The 22,756-nt window shown below is 42.3% G+C and overlaps 1 protein-coding gene across 5 annotated transcripts in view; it reads right to left on the bottom strand.

Annotated features, from left to right (window-relative positions):
• syt7a (synaptotagmin VIIa) overlaps positions 1-22,756 on the bottom strand; it is an 89,469-nt gene that overhangs the window by 13,750 nt on the left and 52,963 nt on the right. For 2 of the 5 annotated variants that reach the window (XR_004567921.1, XM_034204996.1), the window contains exons 1-3: positions 15,312-17,851; positions 11,389-11,520; positions 2,363-2,456 (exon numbers count right to left, since the gene is read on the bottom strand). Coding sequence is in view for 4 of the 5 variants with exons in the window: in XM_034204996.1 (XP_034060887.1) it covers positions 2,363-2,456; positions 11,389-11,520; positions 15,312-16,411 (1,326 nt within the window). In the remaining variant the exon portion in view is untranslated. Of the gene's footprint in view, positions 1-2,362; positions 2,457-11,388; positions 11,521-15,311; positions 17,852-18,713; positions 18,867-22,180; positions 22,316-22,756 lie in introns of those variants that run through there. The other 3 variants (XM_034204997.1, XM_034204999.1, XM_034204998.1) reach the window with 3 other exon arrangements.

Genomic DNA, 22,756 nt, shown 5'->3' with positions numbered 1-22,756 from the left:
CACACCTCCTCCCACACAGACCGTGACAGAGAGACGCTGTGAGGGGAGGAGATGTTAGAGCATAATTTCTATCAGAGCATACTCAAGCAGCTGCTCTAAGGCAGAGATTGGTCTGACATTAAGAAGACTGAGAGGGTTTAATTTCCTTTCTAATGTTCTTAAGAGGCAGGAGGTGCTCAGATTGTAGATAGGCGAGCTTTAGACCACCCATTCTCCCTTACAGCCACTCTGACTGCTTTATCACTGCTGTGCACTAAAAGGCCACTATCTGATAGACAGCAGCGGACAGAGAGGGGAAAGAGAGAGCGAGAGACAAACAGAAAGAGTGGGAAGGAGAGAGAGAGAGCGTTTCACGAGTGGCACAGAGTGAACGAAAGCACAGCTCAAGGTTGGTGGTCTGCACTCGCAGCTATAGGCTTTGTGGTCACCTCTTTTCTATCCCTGCCTCCTCCTTCTGTCTCTCCTCTTCTTTCTATGCAACAATAGCATTGATTAGAAAGAAGCGTTGGAGGACTTTGAGGGAGATAATACAATCAGTAGCTCACTTTGTGCAAGTTCCTCCATTGATACTTTGGAAGATATCATCTTGGTGGTCTGGTTTGCATGTCACCTCAATCGGAGCATCAACTGAAATAGTTCTTCTCAATGTTTTAGGTCAGAGCTTTAATTTCAAAGAGGAAAAGACTCAGTCACTCAGCTTCTGACAATATGGGTTTTAGAAGTGACAGGCAGCGCAAGTGTGAAATATTCCAAGTCTAATTTATCAAACAGTGTGAGTCACCTTGGATGGCTTGTCTCACTTGATTGCCGCTGTAAGAACTGCCTGTGTTTCTTTTCTGTTCCATTATGGCTCTCTTATTATCACATGCAGCTTTAAATCAACCTGCATGGCTCTAGCATGGAGGATGACTTGTAGTAGGCTACCAAAAATATGCGAATAGTTGCAAAAATCACACACACACGAGTTTACTAAATGTAACTTTAAAACTTCGGGCATCAGTACGTTTCCTTCACTCTTATGGTTTCTGGTTCGGGAGAGAAACTCCCTATGGGAACTTTGGGATTTTATCCCTTTCCGACCATTTAATTGCACACAAAAAAACTATATAACACACTACAGGAAAGGGAACATGTCTGAAAGGGCCTCTTTAAAGCTGTTTTCTGCATTGATTGACATACACAATTATTACAAATAGGATGTACAGTCGTTTTTATGGAAATGAAACAATTTGCCTTTTTCACTTTAATATGTTTAAACTTTTTTTTTATTTTTATAGAAAACTGCTGGAGTGCTCCTTTAAGGTTTTCTTTCACAATTTAGTCTGGCAAATTTCAAAATGTCCCCTACTGTCAACACATCGTATGAAAGGCGAAGAACTGCAAATTGATCCTTCTTACAGTTGTGTTTGTAGCTAAATAAGTCATATATAGTAAGTGATTTCAGGGTGGATAGCATCCTACTTGTAAGACAAATTACCAAAAGTGATGTCCCCTGTTATCCATCTCCAACCCCCTCCATCCCCAACAGTGAGAGTGCAGGGGCAGAGGGGATGTTTATTTAAATGTGTCCAGTCGGCCTGAAACATTGATCATTTATCTGATGTCTAATGTCTGTGCAGCTCAGAATCTATTGCCCTGATCATGTCTCTGAAATATCAGTAGCATAACTGTGCTCTGTATTGACATGGCGCTGCTTGTGGTGCTTTAGTAGCAGTAGACAGATTTGTAATTACAATCAGGGAATTACAAAACGCCTACTGCTCATATTGCTTATTCCTCTGTGCTATACTGTAATCTAAAATCTATTAAATCACGTAAATGAGCCACAATGTTGCACTGGGTGGCATGATCCTCCAATAGATCAGCTGTTTTAGTAAAAACCTTCTTGCAAAGGGAACATTACAGTGTAGAAGTTACATACATTTTTTAGCTTGTCTGCTATTTTATGCTTTTATGCCATCTGTCTGAATATAGTTATTTTCACCCCGTTAAAAAGCTCTGCATTACAACGGTCTCTTTAACCCCAGTTTGCCAAAAAGTACTGTTCTCCAGCTGTTGGTGGATATACCCAGATGGGGGGAAATATATTATAATAAGCCTGCATGTGAGGGGAGCCAAATCTGAATGGTTGAATCCCAAATTTGTTTATCTAGGCAGCCCACAAAAAACTGGCTGGGCTTATTTGACAGTTTGTGGGTTTGGCGAGCAGTCCAGATAGAAAAATACAAAAAAAAGGGTTTTCACAATAGGTACCCTTTGAAGGCTTGGATATTCAGTACATGTAGGTACCAATGTGTATAGCTTGGTGTCACAGATAGAAGCAGAACATATGTCATGTATAGGTGTGGTGGGAGGGTCTTACCATCACCATGTCTCCAGTGAGTGAGTTGGCCAGGTCAGTCACGGACTGGCCGTCGGGGGGTCGGCCCTTGGGGCTGTTAACTGGCTTGTTGCCCCTGAAAGCAAAAACATTGGTTGATCCAGAGGAAACAAAGCAAGGACATGTGCTGAGAAGCTAACTCGTCTCTGGAAAGAGAGAATGTCTGAGCACACAGGGAGTCCAACCTCCACCTGTCTGAAACGACCAATTGAGTCCAAGTTTGCTTTGGATAGATGTCACTTCAAAGTACAGTAGATTATGCTTTCTCTAGCTACCATGAGCGAAGCCAAATAAATCTGCCAAAGATTCCACAGATTAATGGCGGGCACTGTAACTGAGGACATTTGATGCAGTGAATTGTGTTTGATGAAACTTGGAATCTGAGATGACTGTACATATGTCCAGTGTGGCAAACATCCATATCTCTAACAAAAAAGTTACCTCCGACAAGTGCAAACACAGTTTCAGACAGAAAACAAAACCACTTCATTTAATAAATATATTCTCCAATTCCCATAGAGTTTATGATCAACCCATAATTCCCTCTACAGATATTAAGGAGACACACATGTATAAAGACATTTATAGCAACATGACGTCACTTTATGTACAAAAGACAGACATGTATAGCAACGCGTAGAGGATCAGACGTTTCACGGGACAGATGAAGTAGTGTTGATGTGTTTATATCTCAGTTATTAAGAATATGCAACAAAACAAAAAAAATATTAAAAAACTTAAGAGAAAGCAGAGATCTCCCATGGCAAAGCTGGTACTTAGTAAAAAGTTAATAGATGTTAAGTTTAGTTTCCTCACACGAGGATTGTTGAAAAAATAACGTTAAAGTGGGACAAACAGTGTGGGAGAAAAACCTCAAGGTACATACATCATGAAAACAATCACAAAGTGTAAAGAAAGTAAAAGAGAATACATATTATGAGATTAAAGAAAGAATGAAAGAAAGGTAGAACAAGAAAGAGCCCAATGCGAAAGTGTTGGCCAATGTAATGTGACACATTGGACACACAGCACTCCATAGATGACTGGTCAAGGCACATGGAGAGGCTGAACATTGAAACACTGTTAGGCAATAAACGAACAGTAAATAGAGAAATACACACAAATATAGAAATTAGAAGACTCAAAGAGGTTGCAGACACACACAACAGTAGACATAAATCATAAAGACTTTAGATAAGATAGATGCTCAATAAGAAATGTAAGAAATAGAAAAAAGCAAGCGGAAAATTATTAATCTGTATCAGAAGAGATAGAAAGCATTAATAGCATGAACAGTGAGGTTACGGAAACCAAAACCAAACGGAGTGAGATCGTTACAAACACCAGCACATTAGAGAGAAACAGAGCTGCAAGAAAATATATGAAATGAAGGAAGGAAAGCCTGGAAACACAAGAAAGGCTTAGTTTGGTCAGTCTGATAAGTATCAAAGAATAAGAGACGAAAATAAAGGGCTATTCACACACACAATACATCTAACAGAGGCAAAGGGGTGGACATGCTAAAGGGAGAAAAGAGCACAGAGAAGAAATGATCACCAGTTAAAGAGAGCAAGAAACATACATTTTAATGTGGAGAACTCAAAATAAACACAAGATGATATATAGTATGATAGAAAGATAAGGATAAACAGTACAAAAATATAATATCATTGAAAACACAGAAACGGACAAATAGTAAGAACATAGGAGATGCACATTTAGAGTGTCACAAAAGAGGGCGTTGATAGAAATAAAGTAATATAGCTACAAATTATAGAAGTTAACTTTACTTCTAACCTGATTTTCCAATCATTAAGCAACACTCTAAAAGTTTGGACTGGGAACACAGAGGCCAAAGCACAAACTGGCATTGGCTACATGTGCATATATATTATATGCAAGTAGTTGTCACTCCGAGAGTGAAAGCAATGCCTTGGACAGGCCGAAAACAAGGAGCGCATAGAAAGTCTGTCCGTCTGGCCAGCAATCTGCCGAGCGTCTCACTGAGAGAATGTACTTTTTTGTTGGGCTGCGAATTGGGATGACAATTGATGTTGAATGTAATAATGTGTACATTTTTGCTGAAGACAAGGACAGAACTGGGGGGAAATATACTGACAAATAGACAGACAGAAAAAGCAAGCAAGCAAACAAGACAAGCAAACAGACAATCACTGCAACCAGCAAAGGAACCAGAGCGAGACGGGGGGGAAGGAGGGATGTTAACCGTTTCAGGAAGGGAAGGGAATATTCATCAATTGGTGTTAGTTGTATTAGTTGCCAAGGGAGGTAATTACATTTTCAGGGGGCTTGTTAATCCCTTGCACAAACTCTAAACTGCAGGCGAGTTTGAGAGGCGAGGAAGAGGCTGGGTATAATACTAAACCAAGATCTGAGGATCAGCTCGAAAGAGCTCTAAAGCACGGAGAGAGACTTTGGGATTGAAGTAAAGCAAGGCACTTCCCTCCTCCTCCACATCCCCACTATCGATGGGGTAGTGAACGTCTTCAATTATTCATTCTCTTTCATGCTTCATTCAGGGGTTCAGTGCATTCTCAGGTAAGATCTAGTGCAGCCGAGGGATGGCCTTCCTACCAGCCCTGCTCCACAGCACCTGAGCGTCCTCCAGGCTGTTTAGACAAAGCGGCTGGAGCTGCAGATTTGTTGCAGCAAATAAAATACTTCCTCCAGATCATACAGAAGATCATGAATTGGATAAACGAGGATTGGTTTCAGAAAAAGCTAAATTAATTGTGGCAGATGGAGATACTACAACTGCTACATTTCAGTGCCAAGGCTTTTTCAGTCCGACCCTGAGGAGGGTTGATATGGAAATTGACGCTCTAAAGCCTGCAGTTGTCTACAGTATCCAGTGGGAGGCAGAGTGGACTCGAGTTCAGATTCTCCATCAGCTAAGGCACAGAAAGTGGGCTGTTGGCATAGCAACGGCTCTAGAAACACAGACCATACATTTGGGGGTTTGGGGTGTGTGTGACGAGAGGTTGTTGGGCGTCGGGGAAGGGTGTGTTTGGAGGGGTGCAGCAAACAGGCGAACACACAGAACATTAAGGTTTAGGATATATGACAGGTACGGGTGAGAACCTCGCAGACACACACATGGACAGACACATGGAGGCAGGCCGGGCCACTTTGGGTTTCACCGTCCTGTGATACTATCCTTTTTTTGTTACCTGACCGAGGGCCAGCAGCTCGTAGAGAGGGGGAGGGGGGGAAAGACACTCCACTTCTAGGCTGGAGAGAGACGCGAGAAAGAAAGCCCAACCCAGACCCTCTTTTTTTTTTTCACCCCTCTGCAAACATGTCACACCCAAACAAACATGCTCGCCTGGAACCATTAAGTAATGTATTTGCAATGTCTAAGATGCCCACTAGATCTATCATTCTTCAGGGGCCACAGCACACTTCCCAGGATCATACACAGTCAAAACCACAGCAGTGAAGCAGAGCGCTGCTTACATAATCCACATGAAACGCATGTACATTCACACTGGAGTCATTCCTGCTCCTTCACTTCTCAGCCTACGACCAACAATTCTGCTGCGACATAAATATGGATGCTTTCACTGTTAACTAATTACTTCCTGCACGTTGGAACTGGAAATTAGTCTAAAATAGCATCGCTTACTGAAATCCGACTTCACCCAGCAGCAAGGGAGGTGCTAAATGCTGCCTTCTGTGTTTCTGCTCCTTCAAATGGAAATAGAAAAACCACAAGACAATTCAGTGGGTGCCAAAGTTGATCTTTATAAGCGCCGTTATAAGTCTGTTTTCATTTTATTAGAGGTGGTATTTCAGATGCAATGCTTTTGACTTCGGTAGCCGGCAATTGCCCTTTTCACTTTGAAACAGTCCAGCATTGCAAACATGATTACTTTTTAATCCAAAAATGAGCTTAGTGTCTACTCTATCTATACTGTGGCAGTTGAGCCCCAACTCTTTATGGTCTCCCTATAAACTCTGCAGTTAAGCATTCAAGATGTCTCAGAGCTCAATTAAAACAAATAACCCAATCGCACCAGGGAGTTTCCCAACATGAAATCATCAAAACATTTTTTTTAAATCCCATTAAAATAAACAAATCCAAATCAAAGTGTTTTGAATACCGATTAGATCCTCAGATTGCCTGTGATGTGGAGGCTGCTGCTGATGTGCCACCGGTTATGAGGCAGGACACGAGGGTCCCGGGTTAATGCTCCTAATAGATCCCCCTACCCAACCACAATCCATCTATCTGTATGTATGAGATGTGTACCAGCATGTAGTGGCTGCTGGCTAGAGTGCTGCCTTCAGCCCCGCATCACGCATGGATGTGCAGAGTACAATAAGTACTCCCTCGTCCTACTACTCTCTTGGATGGTAGATGGATCTGCTCCCTGAATATTCCCTCATCCTGCCCCGACATATGGACTGATGGATGTTCGAATGCACTCCGCCTCTTTGTAACTTTTCTTTTCCGCCTTAGTGCCATCTACTTTCCCCTTCTCTAAGCACATAAGCAAATGAATCAACATTCCCAGTGTGATGCTAGAATGAGCGGGCGGCCGGAGCCTCGGGGACCGTCTTAAGCAGAGCCCCCTGAAGACTCTGCTGATTAGCCGGGCCGCAAAGCCCCTTTCACAGGAGGGGCAGACTAGCAGAGCATAGCATAATCAATTTACATGTTTATGTACAAACAGATTATATCATCTGGAAGCTTTGTAACAGTCGTTTTTTCTATTATCTGAGAAAACAAAGCTTGAAATTAGCACTTTACACTATAACACTGTACATGTGACCTCAGAATGACTTAACACTTCACTAGCTTAAAGACATATCAACTCCTCCTACTCAGACTAATGCGGTTAGAGCACAAACACATTCAAGACGTTAAATAAACACATTTATATTGATTTATTTAGGTTAAAAGTCACAACCGCCATACGTTATGTTCATTTTTGCCTTTCACGTCAAGTTAAGCAACGTAATAAGCTCATAAATTATGAAGCAATATTATATAGCTCACTTGGCAATTAACAGACACTCAGAAAACCTCGCTGAGTGCATCATGTCTTTGAGGCTGTGATCTATATGTATCGATATCTACAAGATGTATACTGGAATAGGAAGAAAACTCCATTGGCTTACACAAAATTATGTAACATGCATGGGTGAATAATTGAAAGACCACAGGCAAGTGGATTGAATGTTAATGTAGCACGAAGATATGTCCCGCCTCCTCTGTCCTGAACCTCCATCCTCATTGGACCGTTGGCTGTCTGCTCAGAGAGAGATCTAGATTCAAAGCTCTGGGGGATTGAGGCTTCTCTTTATAGCAACACAGGAGGAGAATCTACAGTATACCGTAGGTTCACTGAATCGCAACAGAATTGTATGAGTGAAGACCAATGAGGCATCACGGAGGCACTCGAACATCCTGATACGCTTTCTAAGACGCACAACCTATGGATGATGCCTGGGATATAAACATCTCAGCATGGATCAAAGCAACAATCTTTTGTAATCTAACCTCTGCTATTTTATCATGCGACCTTCACTTCCTCAATCTCCCTTTTAAATGTGAAGCATGGTTTGAAAGTCTCAATCACTATCACTGACGCTAAGGTTGAAACTCTAAGTCAGCTCCTGCCTCACTTCATAAACAAAAGACCACGCAGAACACTTTCATCCAGCCAGCGCACACACAAGGTCAGTGAAGGAGCATCATGAGTATCACGCACTATAGCACCTTCTCATGGCCAGTGGGGAGAACAGTATGTTTGATTGGCTTGCCTTCAACTACTGTATGACCATGCAACAGTGGAGCATTAACACATGGCTGAAGGGCAAAAGAAAGCACCCCCTGTTGTTATTTGTGCATGAAGGACTTCTCATACATGATCCTATTAACCAGATTGTTTGGCCAACTGTCGTTAAAGGTGAGGAGCAAAACTGTTTGAGTGGTGGAGAAAGCATACTCGTTAAAAGTCCAGCGTTTAAACTCCTACTTAACTTAAAATATAAAAGTATTATCAGCATAATATACATAAAGTATCAAATATCAGTAATCATTCTGCAGAAAACTAAATTATATTTGACAATTTTAGATTGCAATTACTGATGCATCAATATGTAAACATCAATTTACTGTTGAAGTCTGGTGTTTACAATATTTACTGTTAATATGTTTTATAAAATACACAAAGTTCTGTTCAAATGCAATTAAATACAGTTTTTGGGTGAAAAGGTTGGAAATCACTGGTTTAATTTTGAACTATGCATTATATTTTAAGGTAACCCATGTTTATTATGTGAAATCTAAATCTGTTCTGTAACTTGACTTTATCTGTTAAATAAATGTAGTTGAAGTTGTAACTTTCACTAATGTAGGGCATCACAGAGCAGCTCTTTGATATTCACGAGCAGTGGAGAGATGTCCCTTTTATGTCAGAATTGATAATGCTAACGCCTGAGAGTCACATCAACTATTCACATTAACTTCAGAGGCTTTTTGTTTGACTGAAATAATTAGCAAGGCACATGCTGTTCAGATGATGCATTTGGTTGAATAAATCCATGAGGTATTACATGTGTGATGCAGGTATGCAGATGAGTGGCAGGCACATAAAGGACATGTTTGATGTGAATACACAGACTGCGTTGATATGAATATACACAGGGAGAGAGAGGGAGACGAATGAAGGCGTAGCTTTGTCTCCGGCTCGAGAGCCCGGTTTGGAATGAGCAATATGCCAAGAGCATGATTGATTAAATCATGGTCAGACATCTGTGAAGTCAGCACTAACACCACAGGGAATGATATACTCCCAGCAAGCTTACACCTTGCATTTTTAATATACTGTGCACTTATGTTTATTTTATATTTAGTATCCAATTAAACGGTGCCTAAATCATTTATAATACATTTGAATTTGTAATCAATGATGAAACAAGCACAATAATGAGTGGCTCCGGTGGAATTAGTTTACTTCTCAGGAGAATTTACTAAAGGGCCGAGACATTTGAAGCTTTCATTATATGCAAATCTACTTTTTTTTTACATCCGAGTTCTTCATTGTTCACAGAGTGTAAGCTGCCAGTCATTCTGTTTTTACTGAAAGAAATTAAATGAACCTCAGGTTAATCTACAAAATGCCACAATGCACTCAATCACCGTTAAATCGAGGCGAGTCCTGCGGGGCCACCGGCTGGACTGAGCGGTTCCCTCCTTCTGTTTAGTCTATTAGTGGATTTCACAAGCCATTGAAGGAGGTTTCCAGGTAAACACCAACTCGGAAAGACAGATGTAATGTGCACAGCAAATTACACAGAAAATTGTACACCTTTGTGGCTCGGCAGGTTTCACACTAATCCTTAGCAATAGAGATAGTTTTGATGTTTTACAAAAGGCGACATTGTTGCTGAAAGAATATTTGACTGCTTGTTTGCAACTCCATGCCGTGTTGACTCAGAAAAGGCCGCAGAAAGCTTCAGGGCAGGAGACAACAATGAGGCAGGCAAACCAAGAGCCAAATATATTTCACAAGTCGTCGTCATAGTGTTACTCTAAAGGCTAACATTTTATCATAAATAAAAAGGTGCTTATTAGTTCAGGGCAGACAGTTTTTGTTATGTGGAGCTTCATACTGCATCTGTGCAGGCCAGATAAGAAAACAGTTACCATCTGTTTTCTAATAGAGCCCTAGTTTAATATCATGTGTCAAATTGATGAAACACTTGTGAATGAGGAATAATTGGTGTGTCGAGTAAATCAGAATTTGTTCGCTCTCCCCTGCCATTTTGTTTTAAGGTGTGTGTCATATTATGTATCTCCAAATTGTCTCCAATTTGTCACAGAATCAAAGTGAGGGTTAAAACGGCCTAATTGGACTGCAGAGGAAATCAAGTGTGTCGCATCTGCCTAAGGCTGGACCAAACGTCGGATTTCACTCTGGCTTTGGTGCTACACACTGATGCAAATAATCAAAAACCACCATCCATTGCCGAAAATTGAACAACACTAGCAAAAGTGCAGTTAAATGTTTTGTTTCACAGGACACGCCCACTGTACTCATTTGTTAGTCTTAAACCGTTCCCACGAAAACATTGTTCCCATTCCTAAAAAGAATGCCAAACTAATTATTGTTGGAGACGCATGCGAGAGTGGTGCATCCTTATAGATGAGTGGAAATATGTTTGGCTTCTAGTGTGTAAGGTGGCTGGCAAGGAAAAGGTTTATTTTTAGCAGCGTGTTTATGTAAGTGACTAAAATGTTCTGGAATAATGAGGAGGCTCTCCGGGCCCCTCGGTGCAGCTACAGAGACGGGACTCTCGGAGCAGCAGAGGGTGATTGTTTGAAGGAAGTTAATGAGCAGGAGGGAAAAAACGAACACAGGAGTAGAAAGGAATTGGATAAAAAAGCATGAAATACAAAAGAAATAATGACAATTACCAATGGGAGGTCTCTGTAAGGCAGGAGTGAAAACACACACAAATAGAGATGAAATGGTGACGGAGAATGTCATTACGATGGGGAGATAATTATCATGGTCAGGAAAAGAAGACCACTGGCATGAGCAAACAATGTTTTATTTGATTCGCAGCCTTTTTTGTATCCCTAAAAGCAGAAAAAAGGATTGGAGTAGCATTAAGAATCTCACTGCTGTGATTTATGAGCTCATTACTGCTTTACAGCTTACATCCAAATTGCTTTATCTCTTTTCTCATCTCATCATTACAGGATTTTTTTTCCTACATTTGGATTCATAGTCAGCTCTTATTTTTATTTCTGTAACAGAGTGTCGATCTCTGGTGCTATTTTAGTAGCAGGGCCGTGGCACAGAGCACTTAAGTGCTGTGACTCACCGAAAACACTACAAAACAAATCTACTCTCCTTAGATTCTGATATCATCTGCCGTTTTTCCTCGATATCATATCCTTCACGTACTTTCATTTGTACACCATCATTCCCGCACACATACAACAGGCACTCTCATAGTTGATCTGGTACCTCTTCTCAGGAGGGGGCTCCTGATTGGCTGGTGGTTGTGCCTGCGCTGTTTCCTGCAGGTCAGGGATATTGGCAAAGTCATCTTGCTCGGCCACACCAATGGCCAAAGCCAGGACCACCAGCTTCCCTTCACTGGCTCCCCATAAACAAATACGATAAAGAGATAGAACGAGAGGCCAGAAAAGTTGCGAAGGAGAGGGAAATCGGTCATAAAGAAGGTTTGGTGCAGGGGGGAGAGAAGAAGAGAGATGTTATTTCAGGTTACAGCAAGAACACAAAGCAGAGAGGCGGCAGGTAAATAGACCGTAGGAGAATAAACAGAAGGAAAAGTTACAGAGAAACGCTCATAAAGGAAAATCTGCAACACCAGCAGTAAGCATTTTGTCCAGGGAAGGATATTAGTAAGAAACCATAAACTAAAAGGTCAGATTATTAATAACGTAATAGTTTTAATGAAGTGGTGCTGACAACAGGTGCAGGCTGTGTTCACATCGTACACACAACAAATAATTAAAGGGAACTGCTGGTGATTATTTAATGATAGTTAATGGATGTGGTATTCAGCAGCGTGCACAGATGTAAAAGGTATGTATTTACAGACCCACACACCACACTCAGAGTAATGATTCTAGTTATTTAACCTGCCTTCTGCTTTCACTACACACTCACCTTTCACATCGAACATGCCTGTCGCCTTTCTCCAGAATTAAGATTGAATTAAGCCTCATTAAGAAGATCTGGACTAATTGTTTCTATTTGAGTGACATAGTATCTTGAGGTGCCCTGTGTGTCACCGTTTTCTGGGTCAGTGCTCTCTCACTCTCCGTGTTGCACTCTTCTCATTTCATATTTTCTATTACGCTACACTCGCTCTCCAAATCCCCTTTCCCCCCCTCATCGCTATCCTCTCCTACCCTTAATTCTCTGTCTCCCTCCCTTCCTCCCGTCACCCACACCCACCGTTCTATAGCTTAAGCCTCTCACTGCGTTACAATACCTCGACTAAGAGCATACAGGGCTGCCAAGCTGTGGAAAGATATCACCCCAAACTTCCCAATTTCATCTTTCTGACATGACGTCAAAAGCTTTTCTTGCTGCACCATAAAGCCTGGTTTAATAATCTCCCTGTTATACTTCTATACTCAAAACTTTTATGTCTGAATGACAGCCACTTTCAGATGAATTTAAAACCCCTACACGGCACCCGTCACAAATGTTCATTTAGAGATTTTATCAATTTTAGCTTTCTATATGAACTGTTTATCCATTACTTTGAACATATGAATTTAACAACTTATTTGAATTGTATATCCATGATCTTTAGCTAATTATCTGTCTGAAGTACTTTTTATTGAGCGAAGGAAGAGCATAGAAAATGTTTTGTGTCACTGTTTATTTCTATTCATAAAAAATAATTATAATAATTATATTATATCATTTTGAAAAATGATAAGAAAAAATAAGCAAATTATTTAGAGAAAGGATTATTCAAAATTAAATTAAACTGACAAGGATTAAATGAATGTTTATTTACTTAACAAAAGAGACCAAATAAATCTAAATCAAAGAATAGGAAGATAACTCAGATAAGGAAGTCTAGGAACATTGATTTAAATCTTATCTTCCTCAGTCTACCTTATCTTCAAGAACTTCTGTAGCTAATTAGCTGAACGCTGTCTTTTTTTTTACTCATTTTAACTTTTTTCATTTATACTATTTTTTATTCTGTTTAACTTCTCTGCTTTATTGCTGACTAGTTTTTACAGCAATAGCAACATGTGGTGTTAATGTGTTACAGCTCACTAAATATTCAGAATGTACCTATAAATTAGATATGGGTTATTTATGAATGGCTATTGGATTGCCCTTCTCCCATCACGTTTTTTTAGTATGAGCATTTACACTCAAGAATATTGGTTAAACACTTCTGTAGATGTGTCTAAAGGTAATGGCGAAGGGGCGAGAGAAGGAATGGACATTAATGACACTAGGTCATTGATTTTTAGCCAAAAAGCTTGAAGACCAATCACCCATGAGATCCATTTGATCAAATGGCTCCAAAGGCAGGATATCTGTGTCAATCACATCAACACACCCACAGAGCAGTGATTCACCCAGATAGGGAATCAGGCCAACATTGAAATTAACTGGCTTGAACAAAGGGTCATGTCTATTACTGGGCCGCTATGCCATCAATCATAAGAGGTGTTGCAGAGAAGCAAATGCATCATAAAGTATGACCTCAACCGCACATTTACGATGATGAGAGGCTAGTTTAGTCGCGTGTGATGGGCAATATTCTCAATGACCTTGGTGGTGGCATGTGCTACGTTACTAATGCTCAGATAGCCAGTGACATTAGCCCAGCTGCGTCATACTGAACTGCCCCGAGAAGCATTAACCCAAATAAAAAAAGAACAAATGGTAAAAAGCTACTGTAAAAGGATTCTGTGCAAAGGGACATGAAACACATGTTGTACCTTGGCAGTGTCCTTCCTCACCCCCTCCCCCCTCCCTCTCTTATCGGCTCTCCCTCCACTCCTGGCCTGGAGTAACAATATGTTGTAGGAGTAATGGTGCTGGTGACATAAGATCAATGCTCCAGGGTTAACACAAACCTACACACAGCTGCTTAACCCTGGTTCTTCCGCTGATGCACCATCACAAGTGGACGGTGTGATACACACACATGCTTACACACATGTCATCAGGCATACAGCCGACACAGCATTAATTTACCATTAGCATAAATGTTTCAGTATCACAGGAGAAAAAAGGTGTTGTTTTAGGAGAAATAACTCATGAACTATGGATTAGGTGTGTCTCCTTTAAGCAGGATATTCAACAGTCATTCCAACGGATGACTATGAAATGGGACGTTTAAGAAACCATCTCATGAATATTGTGAGATGGCACCACAGCTCTGTCCTGTAAAGCCAATTGCAGCGGACAGGCTGACGCCATCCAAACAGATGTTGCTGTTTAGCAGAGCATACAGTGTAAACATTGAACAACATTTCACAGGATAGAAACTGCCCTCAATATCTCACAACTTCCTTGTCATTTTGGAATGCTCATGAAAAATGTGTTTTAGATTGCTCAATAAGAAGCTTTGTAATTCATCTCAACTGATCATTACTACAGCTCTGTAGGTTATAACAAATCATGAAAGCTATCATTGCTCACGATTTATTTATTCATTCAATAAACGCTTTCAGTCGAGATTTGAAAGGATCATAAAGCATATATCAAGTAATATAATCCCCCTATGACAACAACATCTAATAATAAACATAATTTATTATGGATAATATCCCTGTGTGATCTATGACATCGTCATAAATTAGATGTTGATCCATCTCTTATACAACTGAGGGCTTAGAGCAAAAAAAACAAACAGCTTATTTAGATTCATAACTCCATCCTTATTAAAATGTATAATAGATTTCTCATCTCATATGCATAACTTCCTCATTCTGCATTCAAATGATTAGCTGCATGAACTACTGTAAATTGCCTTTCTAACTGTATTCAGAATAACTCCTTGAAAGTGTGACAGTGAAAGCAATGACTTCATCTTGAGCACTTGCACACACACAATCTCAAACATCCGAACTATATATAGAGTTTGTATTTTGAGAAAGAGAGAAGTAATATCCTTCCCTGGATATCAGATACAAAAAAAATTGAAAATAAAACACCCAAAAGATAAGAAACAGAACAGAAAGATAAAAGCAGATCGGTTAGGATTAACAGAGCTACATATTTAACTACTTGATTCTCAGATAAGCTTTATAATAACCTTAAACAAACACATAGAATAGCATAGCAAGTACTTTAAGACACAGATAGACACAGAGGCTTAAGCAGGGGACACCACAAAGACTCCATGAAGACATGAAGTTAGAGCTGAAGAGACTCACAGGAAAGATTTGACGTCCAGGCCACGATTTTTCATCTGGTCCATCGTGTAATCCCAGCTGCCAGGATTCGCTTGTGAGCGCCCTCTTGCTCCACCTCCCCTACAGCGAGAGGCCCCCGCTCCTGATGGGCTGCCCCGAGCACCTCTGGGACCGCCTCTTGTACCTGCACCCCCACCCTCACCACCTCCCTCTCCTCTCCCAGCACCCCCGCCTCCCCCAGGCTGACCAGGTGCTGTGTGTAACTGTCCCAAACTCTGGGATGTTGTGGGGGGGTTGCCGAGGAGAGGGCCCGGCGGGTGGATGAGAGGCTGCTGGAGACTCTGCTGGCGGAGCAGCGTCCGGGGCCGGGTGGGGATGTGCTCCAAAGTGGACGCGTACGATAAGACCGGATCCCCAAAGCTGGGAGGGCAGAGGAGCAGGGAGGAAAGAGAGCGTGAAGAAGGCCACGGCCGGCATAGGATGGGATGATGAGGAGGGAGAGAGGAGTCAGAGGGCACGGAAGAGGAAGAAGAGGATGTAGTAGAGGAGCCGTGGCAACAGGAGGTGAGGTGGTCAGGGGATGAGACGTAGAAGAGAGGGAGAGAATCATCAGATATGAGACATGGTGGCACAGGGCAGAAGGGAGACATGGGAGAAGAGGTCAGGTTGACGTCAGGATAGAAACAGGAAAGTGCATCAAAACAGGAAGTTGGGGGGGAGGAGGAAGCAGGAAGAGTGATGTTGGATGACAAAGGGGGAGGAGCATGGGGAGGTGGAGACAGGAGGAGGAGGAGAGAGAAAGAGAGCACCGTGAGGCAGCAGCAGTAACAGCAGTAGCAGAAATAGCAGTAGAAGGTGCAGCCCGAGTGGTCGCTGTGTGCCGAGTGCTGCTCATGGGCCCGAGTCGGGCAGCAGTGCGCAGTGTGTGAGCGAGCCCTGTGCGTCAGGTGTGTGTGCGTCCTGCGTGTCAGAGCGTGCTGTTTGCGTGAGAGTGTGTTTCGCGTGGGGAGTGGGCGGATGTGCACCGTCCGCACAGGGCCGCGTCGCGCTGTGTGTGTCGAGCGTTTGCAGGTTCCCAGCCTTCTCGTCGAGGGTGTTTTGGTCTGATGAGCGATCCCCATGTCCTCTACTCGTCACTTGACTTGTTCCATCTCTAATAGCCTCTCTTCCTGTCTCTAAGTCTTTTGAATACATGCTGCATCTCTAGAGACATCTCAACAGCCAACCAAGTCCTACAGTACGACTCCCTCCCTCTGTCAGCCTCTCCTTTTCCACTCCTCCCTTCTATTAATGCTGGTTCATTGCCTTTATTACAAATGTTATTGCTTACATGTTGTTTGGATGTCATCACAGTGCACTTACACCAACTTGATTCCTATTTTGTTGGCTCTACAGTATCATGTATCATCTTTGATATATGTATTTCCAAATATATCCTCCTCTCACATCGCTGTGTAACCCAGACTACCAGAATGAGGTCATGAGAGCCACTCACATCAGTTAGATGCAGTTTATTCTGCTCTGCATTACTTCACCTCAGATCATTTAGGCTTTTAGTGTCCATCATACTTAACCGTCACAACTGAAAGGATAAAAAGGGTAATGGAAGGTTTTGCAAAAAGAAAAACAGTTTGTTGGAGAAAACCATAAGAAGAGTGGCTTTTACACAGCGACAGAATGATGGAGGGACCGATGGGACCGATAAGAGCAGAGGGTGACGATGGAGGAGAGACAGAAAAATGGGGTGCGAGACACAAACACAAGAGACATAGACACTTATAGCAGCCTGAAAATAGAATCCAATTATAGACAGGGGGCAAAAAGAAAGATGAGAAGAGAAGGAGGGAATGAGGAGTGAGGTAGTGATGAGCGTAAATGTGTTGTGGAGGAAGAAGTCACAGGCACGAGGTGCGAAAGGAAGGTGCAAAAGCATCACGAAGAACTGAAAATTAACTGTCTCATTCACAACGCGCTGTTTATAGACCCTAACTCATGTCATATGTCTGTGGGAAAGATGCAGTCAGTAACCAGCATGTGGTTCACATTTCAGTCTAAATCTTAATTAAAAGAGCGAGTTCGCACGACATGAGGCATTACTTAAGTCAGTGTGAAAATGAGACTATTTCTGTATCTCGTGTTGGAGAGTACACTTGCAGGCATTGCAGTTCCTCACATAAATAAATCATATTCTCCTGCAGATTCATACATGAGGCTCTATTGTGCAGCAGCTTGCCCACTGTGACAGCTGAAGGCTTGAGCCAGTGTGATACCGCTCCAGAAACTATTGTTATCGTCTCATGATGACGAGGGTTCACCTTTCTTCAGTGCTCAGCTCACACTATGATCTGTGGCCAAAATCTCACCTTGACACCTGAGCTGCTCTTTCCTCCCTGCTGAATGTGACCTGACCCCCCCACTCAGAACTAATCATAGCTGTGGCCGAGGCACAAACCTGTAAGAATATGTCAAATGGAATCATTTAAAGGTGGGGTAGGTAAGTTTCAGAAACCGGCTCGAGTGCACTAAAATTTGAAAGTACACAGCCGAAAAGAATCCGCCCCTTCCTTCAGACTTCCTTACAGAGCATCTCCTCCAACACACATGAACGCGCACATGACGTCAGCAGACTGGTGAAAGTGGCCGCCTGTTGCTGGAGTCATTGAAGTACTGCTGCAATGCACACCCAATGAGGGCACGCCCAATGACGGCACGCCCAATGAGGGCACGAGATACATTTGTGCGTGCACGAGATGGAAGGCTGACCGACAGGGCGGCCCGGCTAAACGGATTGGTTGTACTTTTTACAGTATTACGGCTTCCACAGATGACATTTTTTTATGGATTTTTTGTCAAATCACTTAAGATATTCATTGCTACCGGGATGTTAAGAGCATTCCATGGAATATAACAAAAAGTGTATCTCGAGCCGGTTTCTGAAACTTACCTACCCCACCTTTAATGGATAAATATACAATTTGTATCCTCCTGATACTAATTCCGTTACCTTAACTTGCGTACTGGGTGATACCAGCGCGTTAAAAACATATTTTTAGACTTATTTTTTGGTGTGAAATATTGCCAAATTACTGACTTATTTCTTGCTAACATGTCAGCTGTTTCGGTTCTTTTTCATACTGTATCTGTCGATGGTTACAGATTCACAGTTTTGGATCGGACAGGTTGTGTGGATATGGAGCATGTGTTGTCGTTTTTGTGTAGAGTAATTGAGCAGAAAAATAATATGATAATGAGATATCGGTTCATTGCATACACTCGCATACTTGCTGACACATGATCTTGCATTTTAGGCTATATTGGAGGCCTTTCCAACAGTGGTGTTGGAACAACTCTCGTAATAATGTGTTTTTATTCTGCTGCACAGTCACTGAAACAGTTGTTCTTTCTACCCGGGTTTGAACTCACTCGCTGGGTCTCAATCCTCCAGACTGCATGTGGCCCTGGACGGTCTGCCACCTCCCGGCCTTCACTCCCTCTGACACCATGCTCTTCACGCTGTCACTGCGATAAGGACCCCCCCCATCATCCCCATGCCCAGTTGCTGCCCCCTTCTGACCCCCTGACACTGCCCCACTAAGAGAGAGAGACAGGGTGCGGAGGTCCCACAGCAGACAGAAGGTATAGAAGAGGGACAATAACGACAGGCAGAGGAGAAAAAGACCAAAGAGCGTGAGAAAAACAGACACAAATACTCACACAACCATACATAGGAAAATAGATTGAGCAACCACATGGCTAAGGAGGTGAGACAGATCAGTAGTGTGTGAATGGGCAGGTCTAGTTTTCCAGGCCAACAGAGAGGCAGGAGGATGAAAAGGTCTGTGTGGAGTCCAGTGGGGAGAAAGAGAGGGATTGGGGAGAGGAGAGCAGGGAGGAAGAGGAGGAGGAGATTTACAGGCAGCCTGTGGAGGATGGAAAACCAACAACAAGTCACTCCTTTGGGCCTGGAGGACCAATACTACAGCTGCCAGCATTCACTAGTGGCAACATTGTTCTGACGCCAGTGATTTGGGGCTCATTCTCTCATTCATTTGGGCCTTGAGATGTGCTAGTATACAAGGAAATTGAATAGGAGCAACTTAGAGCAACTCGAGTAAGGCTTGTGCTGAAGTGCCTCACGAGAAAATAACTCATTTTGGAAGTCATCCAAAGGGCCATTTGGTTAAATACAAGTGCATTTGCCCCAAAAAACATCAATTACAGTCTATTTTTCGATCCTAATGTCCAATATTTAATTGTTAAAGATCTGCTTGTCATCTGATCACCACTTAGCATCAATAACAGTAAACAGGAAGTAGTGAAATACCTACACCACACAGTAGAAAGGATCATAAGGGTAATCTAATCATATCGACCTCGCACAAAGGTTCAGAAATTAATCAGTGTTTATACTTACAGTAAGAGCACTTGCCAACTCAGATTTCCTTTAAAAACTGGTTTTAGGTTTTGGGTTTAAAATGTCAAATCTACTGAAAGCAGTGATGATCAAAAATAAAGCACAGTAGTGCCCTCTGGTGACATGACTACATTTCATTAAAATGCATGGTGCTCCTGCTCAGGGAGACATCAAATGTGAGGCACAGAGGACGATGTCGTCTGGTGTGTAAGCGAGGAGGGCGGGGGGGGGGTTGGGCTACACTTACATCATGTCGCTCTGAAGGTCACCTTTCACATTTAATTCTGACCAACTGACCTGACATGGATAAGTTATCAATCACAACAACAGCATGGATGACACTGCTGAAGCAACGGTCAACACAAGAGACATGGGCCTCATCCATCGAGCACAAGGTGAACGGCTTTCTGCTTTAAAAAGATGGGAAGACGTAAATAAATGGGACCATGAATCACTAAGAGTATTTACAGGAATATAGCTTTCAGTTAGCGATCCTGCTCCCGTCTGAACTTCTGACAGTAGAAGTGATTTGTAAAAGAAATATAGCCACAAAGTCTTGACATTTTTTTTCATCACGAAGCTGTCGGATTGATCAACTCAAGTATAATATACTTGATGCATACATTTGAAAAATGGTTTATGTCCATCTGACATTTTTAAGTTTCTGTCTCTTGCTGATACAAGGTTTTTAAAGAGCTCAATATTGAAAAATTACAGTATTGAATGTCCAGTCCAATACATCCTTAAACATGCAGATTGATGGTTTCCTGTGTGATGAATGAGGCCCGATGTCATTAGAAAGATTGAAAGCTGCTGATCTCGAGAGAATCTTAAGCAGGAAATAATTCCCAGCTGTGTGTTGGCTGTATCGGCATATTATTGGTTGGAGTCGAGAGGTCGTCCCATGTCTCTCCTACTTAAAAAATATCTTCATAATGTTTCCTATTTTTAAATGAATTTCCGAAAGTTTGCTGGCTCAAACACTACCGATAAAAACAACTTGTTTTAACACTACTGCAGTGAAGAGTTCATTTTTTACCGCTGCAAAGACAGGACCGGCTGAAAAACAGCTCTATGGACAATAAATGACATCCTTGATTTTATTTTTTTTAAATGAACGTCTCAAACACACGCACTAGGGTATACAGCAGGTTTCCTGAGATCAGCAACCATCATCTGCAGGCAGTTTCCAGACATTAATCCATATATCCACCGCCTTCATAAGCACTGCTGCCTCCCTTCTTCAGGCAATTTAACACATAGTCCTCAACAACTAGGTCTATTAAAGATGACCAGTTATTAGACAGTGAATCAGACACATGCCTGGTAGCAGGATGTCTGGGCTTAGAGCCTCCTTGCGCCCAGAGGGAGATAGGTATGACCTTGCTACTGCTTTATTGGATTCAATTGCCTCGTGAATGAGAAAAGGACTTTTATTGCATCAAGTAAAAAACACTGTTACCTTATCTTCTGATAGACACACAGTTCAAGTGCTACAGCGTAAGTGCAGTACACATCAGATTTTTATGTTGGGATGTATGTAAACCACAGGTGAACACTGGCAACACACTGCAACCTGGTTTAACGGTCAACCCTCCACAACAACAACAACAACAACCGATCACACACGCAAAAGACGGGGAGATACACAGATTACGAAGAAGGTGGGTTAAAGTATACACCTGTCTTTTAAAAAGGAAAGCTACGAGGGTTGTCCGTCTCCATGGTTACAGCCCCATGGGAGAGAGGTGAGGTTAGAGGTCGGGAGTTAGTGGGACCGGCAGGGCTGTAGGGAGTGGGGGGGCAGCTGAACATGCGCCTCTGTGTTTATTAGGAGGTGACGGGGATGTGAGGAGTAGCGGCAGAAATTAGCCCGGGGAGGTTACAGGGCTGTGCTGCTTTGACGCCGCAGTAATGGCCGAATTGCTGTTGTGGGGATGCTGTAATGTGCGTGTGTGACATTTCCTACACTCACATTTCCCAAGCAGACTATGAGTAATCATTAGTAACCATTTGTGCCCTCCAGTGTTCTGACATCGGGTGGGTTGTTATTATTGCTGTGATTACTATTGTTGATGGAAATCGCATTAAACAACAATTTCAAGTCCAGAAATGTGTGGTTTGTGTATATTGCCACACTGTGACATTTATAGCATGGGCTTTTCTTTTTCAAAACGCCCTTGGCCGAACATCCCCGGTTACTCATGAGAACATTTTCACTCAAGGAAAATAAAAAGAATCAAGATTATGAAACTTGGTTGATTTAATTAGCTGTCAGACATTATAACATCCACATTTAATAGTTCAATTTGATGAGTGGCTTGTGGTGATGCACAACTGGAAAATAGGGTGTTGGGGGTGGAGAGGAACAGGAAGGACAGGACTAAAGGAGAGGAACTAAGGAAGGACACTTGCCCCTGCCTCCTTACAGCCCTGCTCAGGGGAAAACTCTTACCAACCTTGGACCAAGACTCACTTGAGTGTGAGGCGTGGATCTCCATATGGGGCATAGGGAGAAATGTTTAGTACGAACTCCTTGGGTGGATAGGAGCTCCACCTCTGCTGCACTGTGCTGCTGTCATTGTTATTCCAAAAGTCTCTGTCTAGATCACTGCGGCCAAAGAGAGAGACAGGTCAGAGCAACACAACTTTGACGGCCTCGGCACCAACCAGCCAATCGCAGCAGGCGTTCCTGCTTTGATGACATGGCTTAGTTTGAGGCAGATGGTTAGTCTCATACAGCTGCACTGAATGGGAGTTTGAAACAAAACAGGCCCAGATTAATGTCTATTTTTCCACCCGCACTTGACAAATGTGTGGTTAGATTTTAAAATAAGAAAGGGGCAGCCTGGGGGAGAAAAGGCATTCACAAAAGCTTTTTCATAAGAGCAATGTGCTGTAGCAAAGACACAGAGAGATAGAGGAAGAGAGCAAGAAAAGAGGAAGTTATAATCTGATGAATACACACAGCATGTGATTACATTCTGTTCATCTAGCACGGCACCACTGATGAAACACATTAGAGTTAACATTAAGAAGTCAGGCCCCCATC

Source organism: Gymnodraco acuticeps, unplaced genomic scaffold, assembly GCF_902827175.1.
Source record: "Gymnodraco acuticeps unplaced genomic scaffold, fGymAcu1.1, whole genome shotgun sequence".
Lineage (NCBI taxonomy): Eukaryota > Metazoa > Chordata > Actinopteri > Perciformes > Bathydraconidae > Gymnodraco > Gymnodraco acuticeps.
The sequence above is the reverse complement of the archived record's forward strand: the minus strand, read 5'-3'. Positions and strand labels throughout refer to the sequence as shown.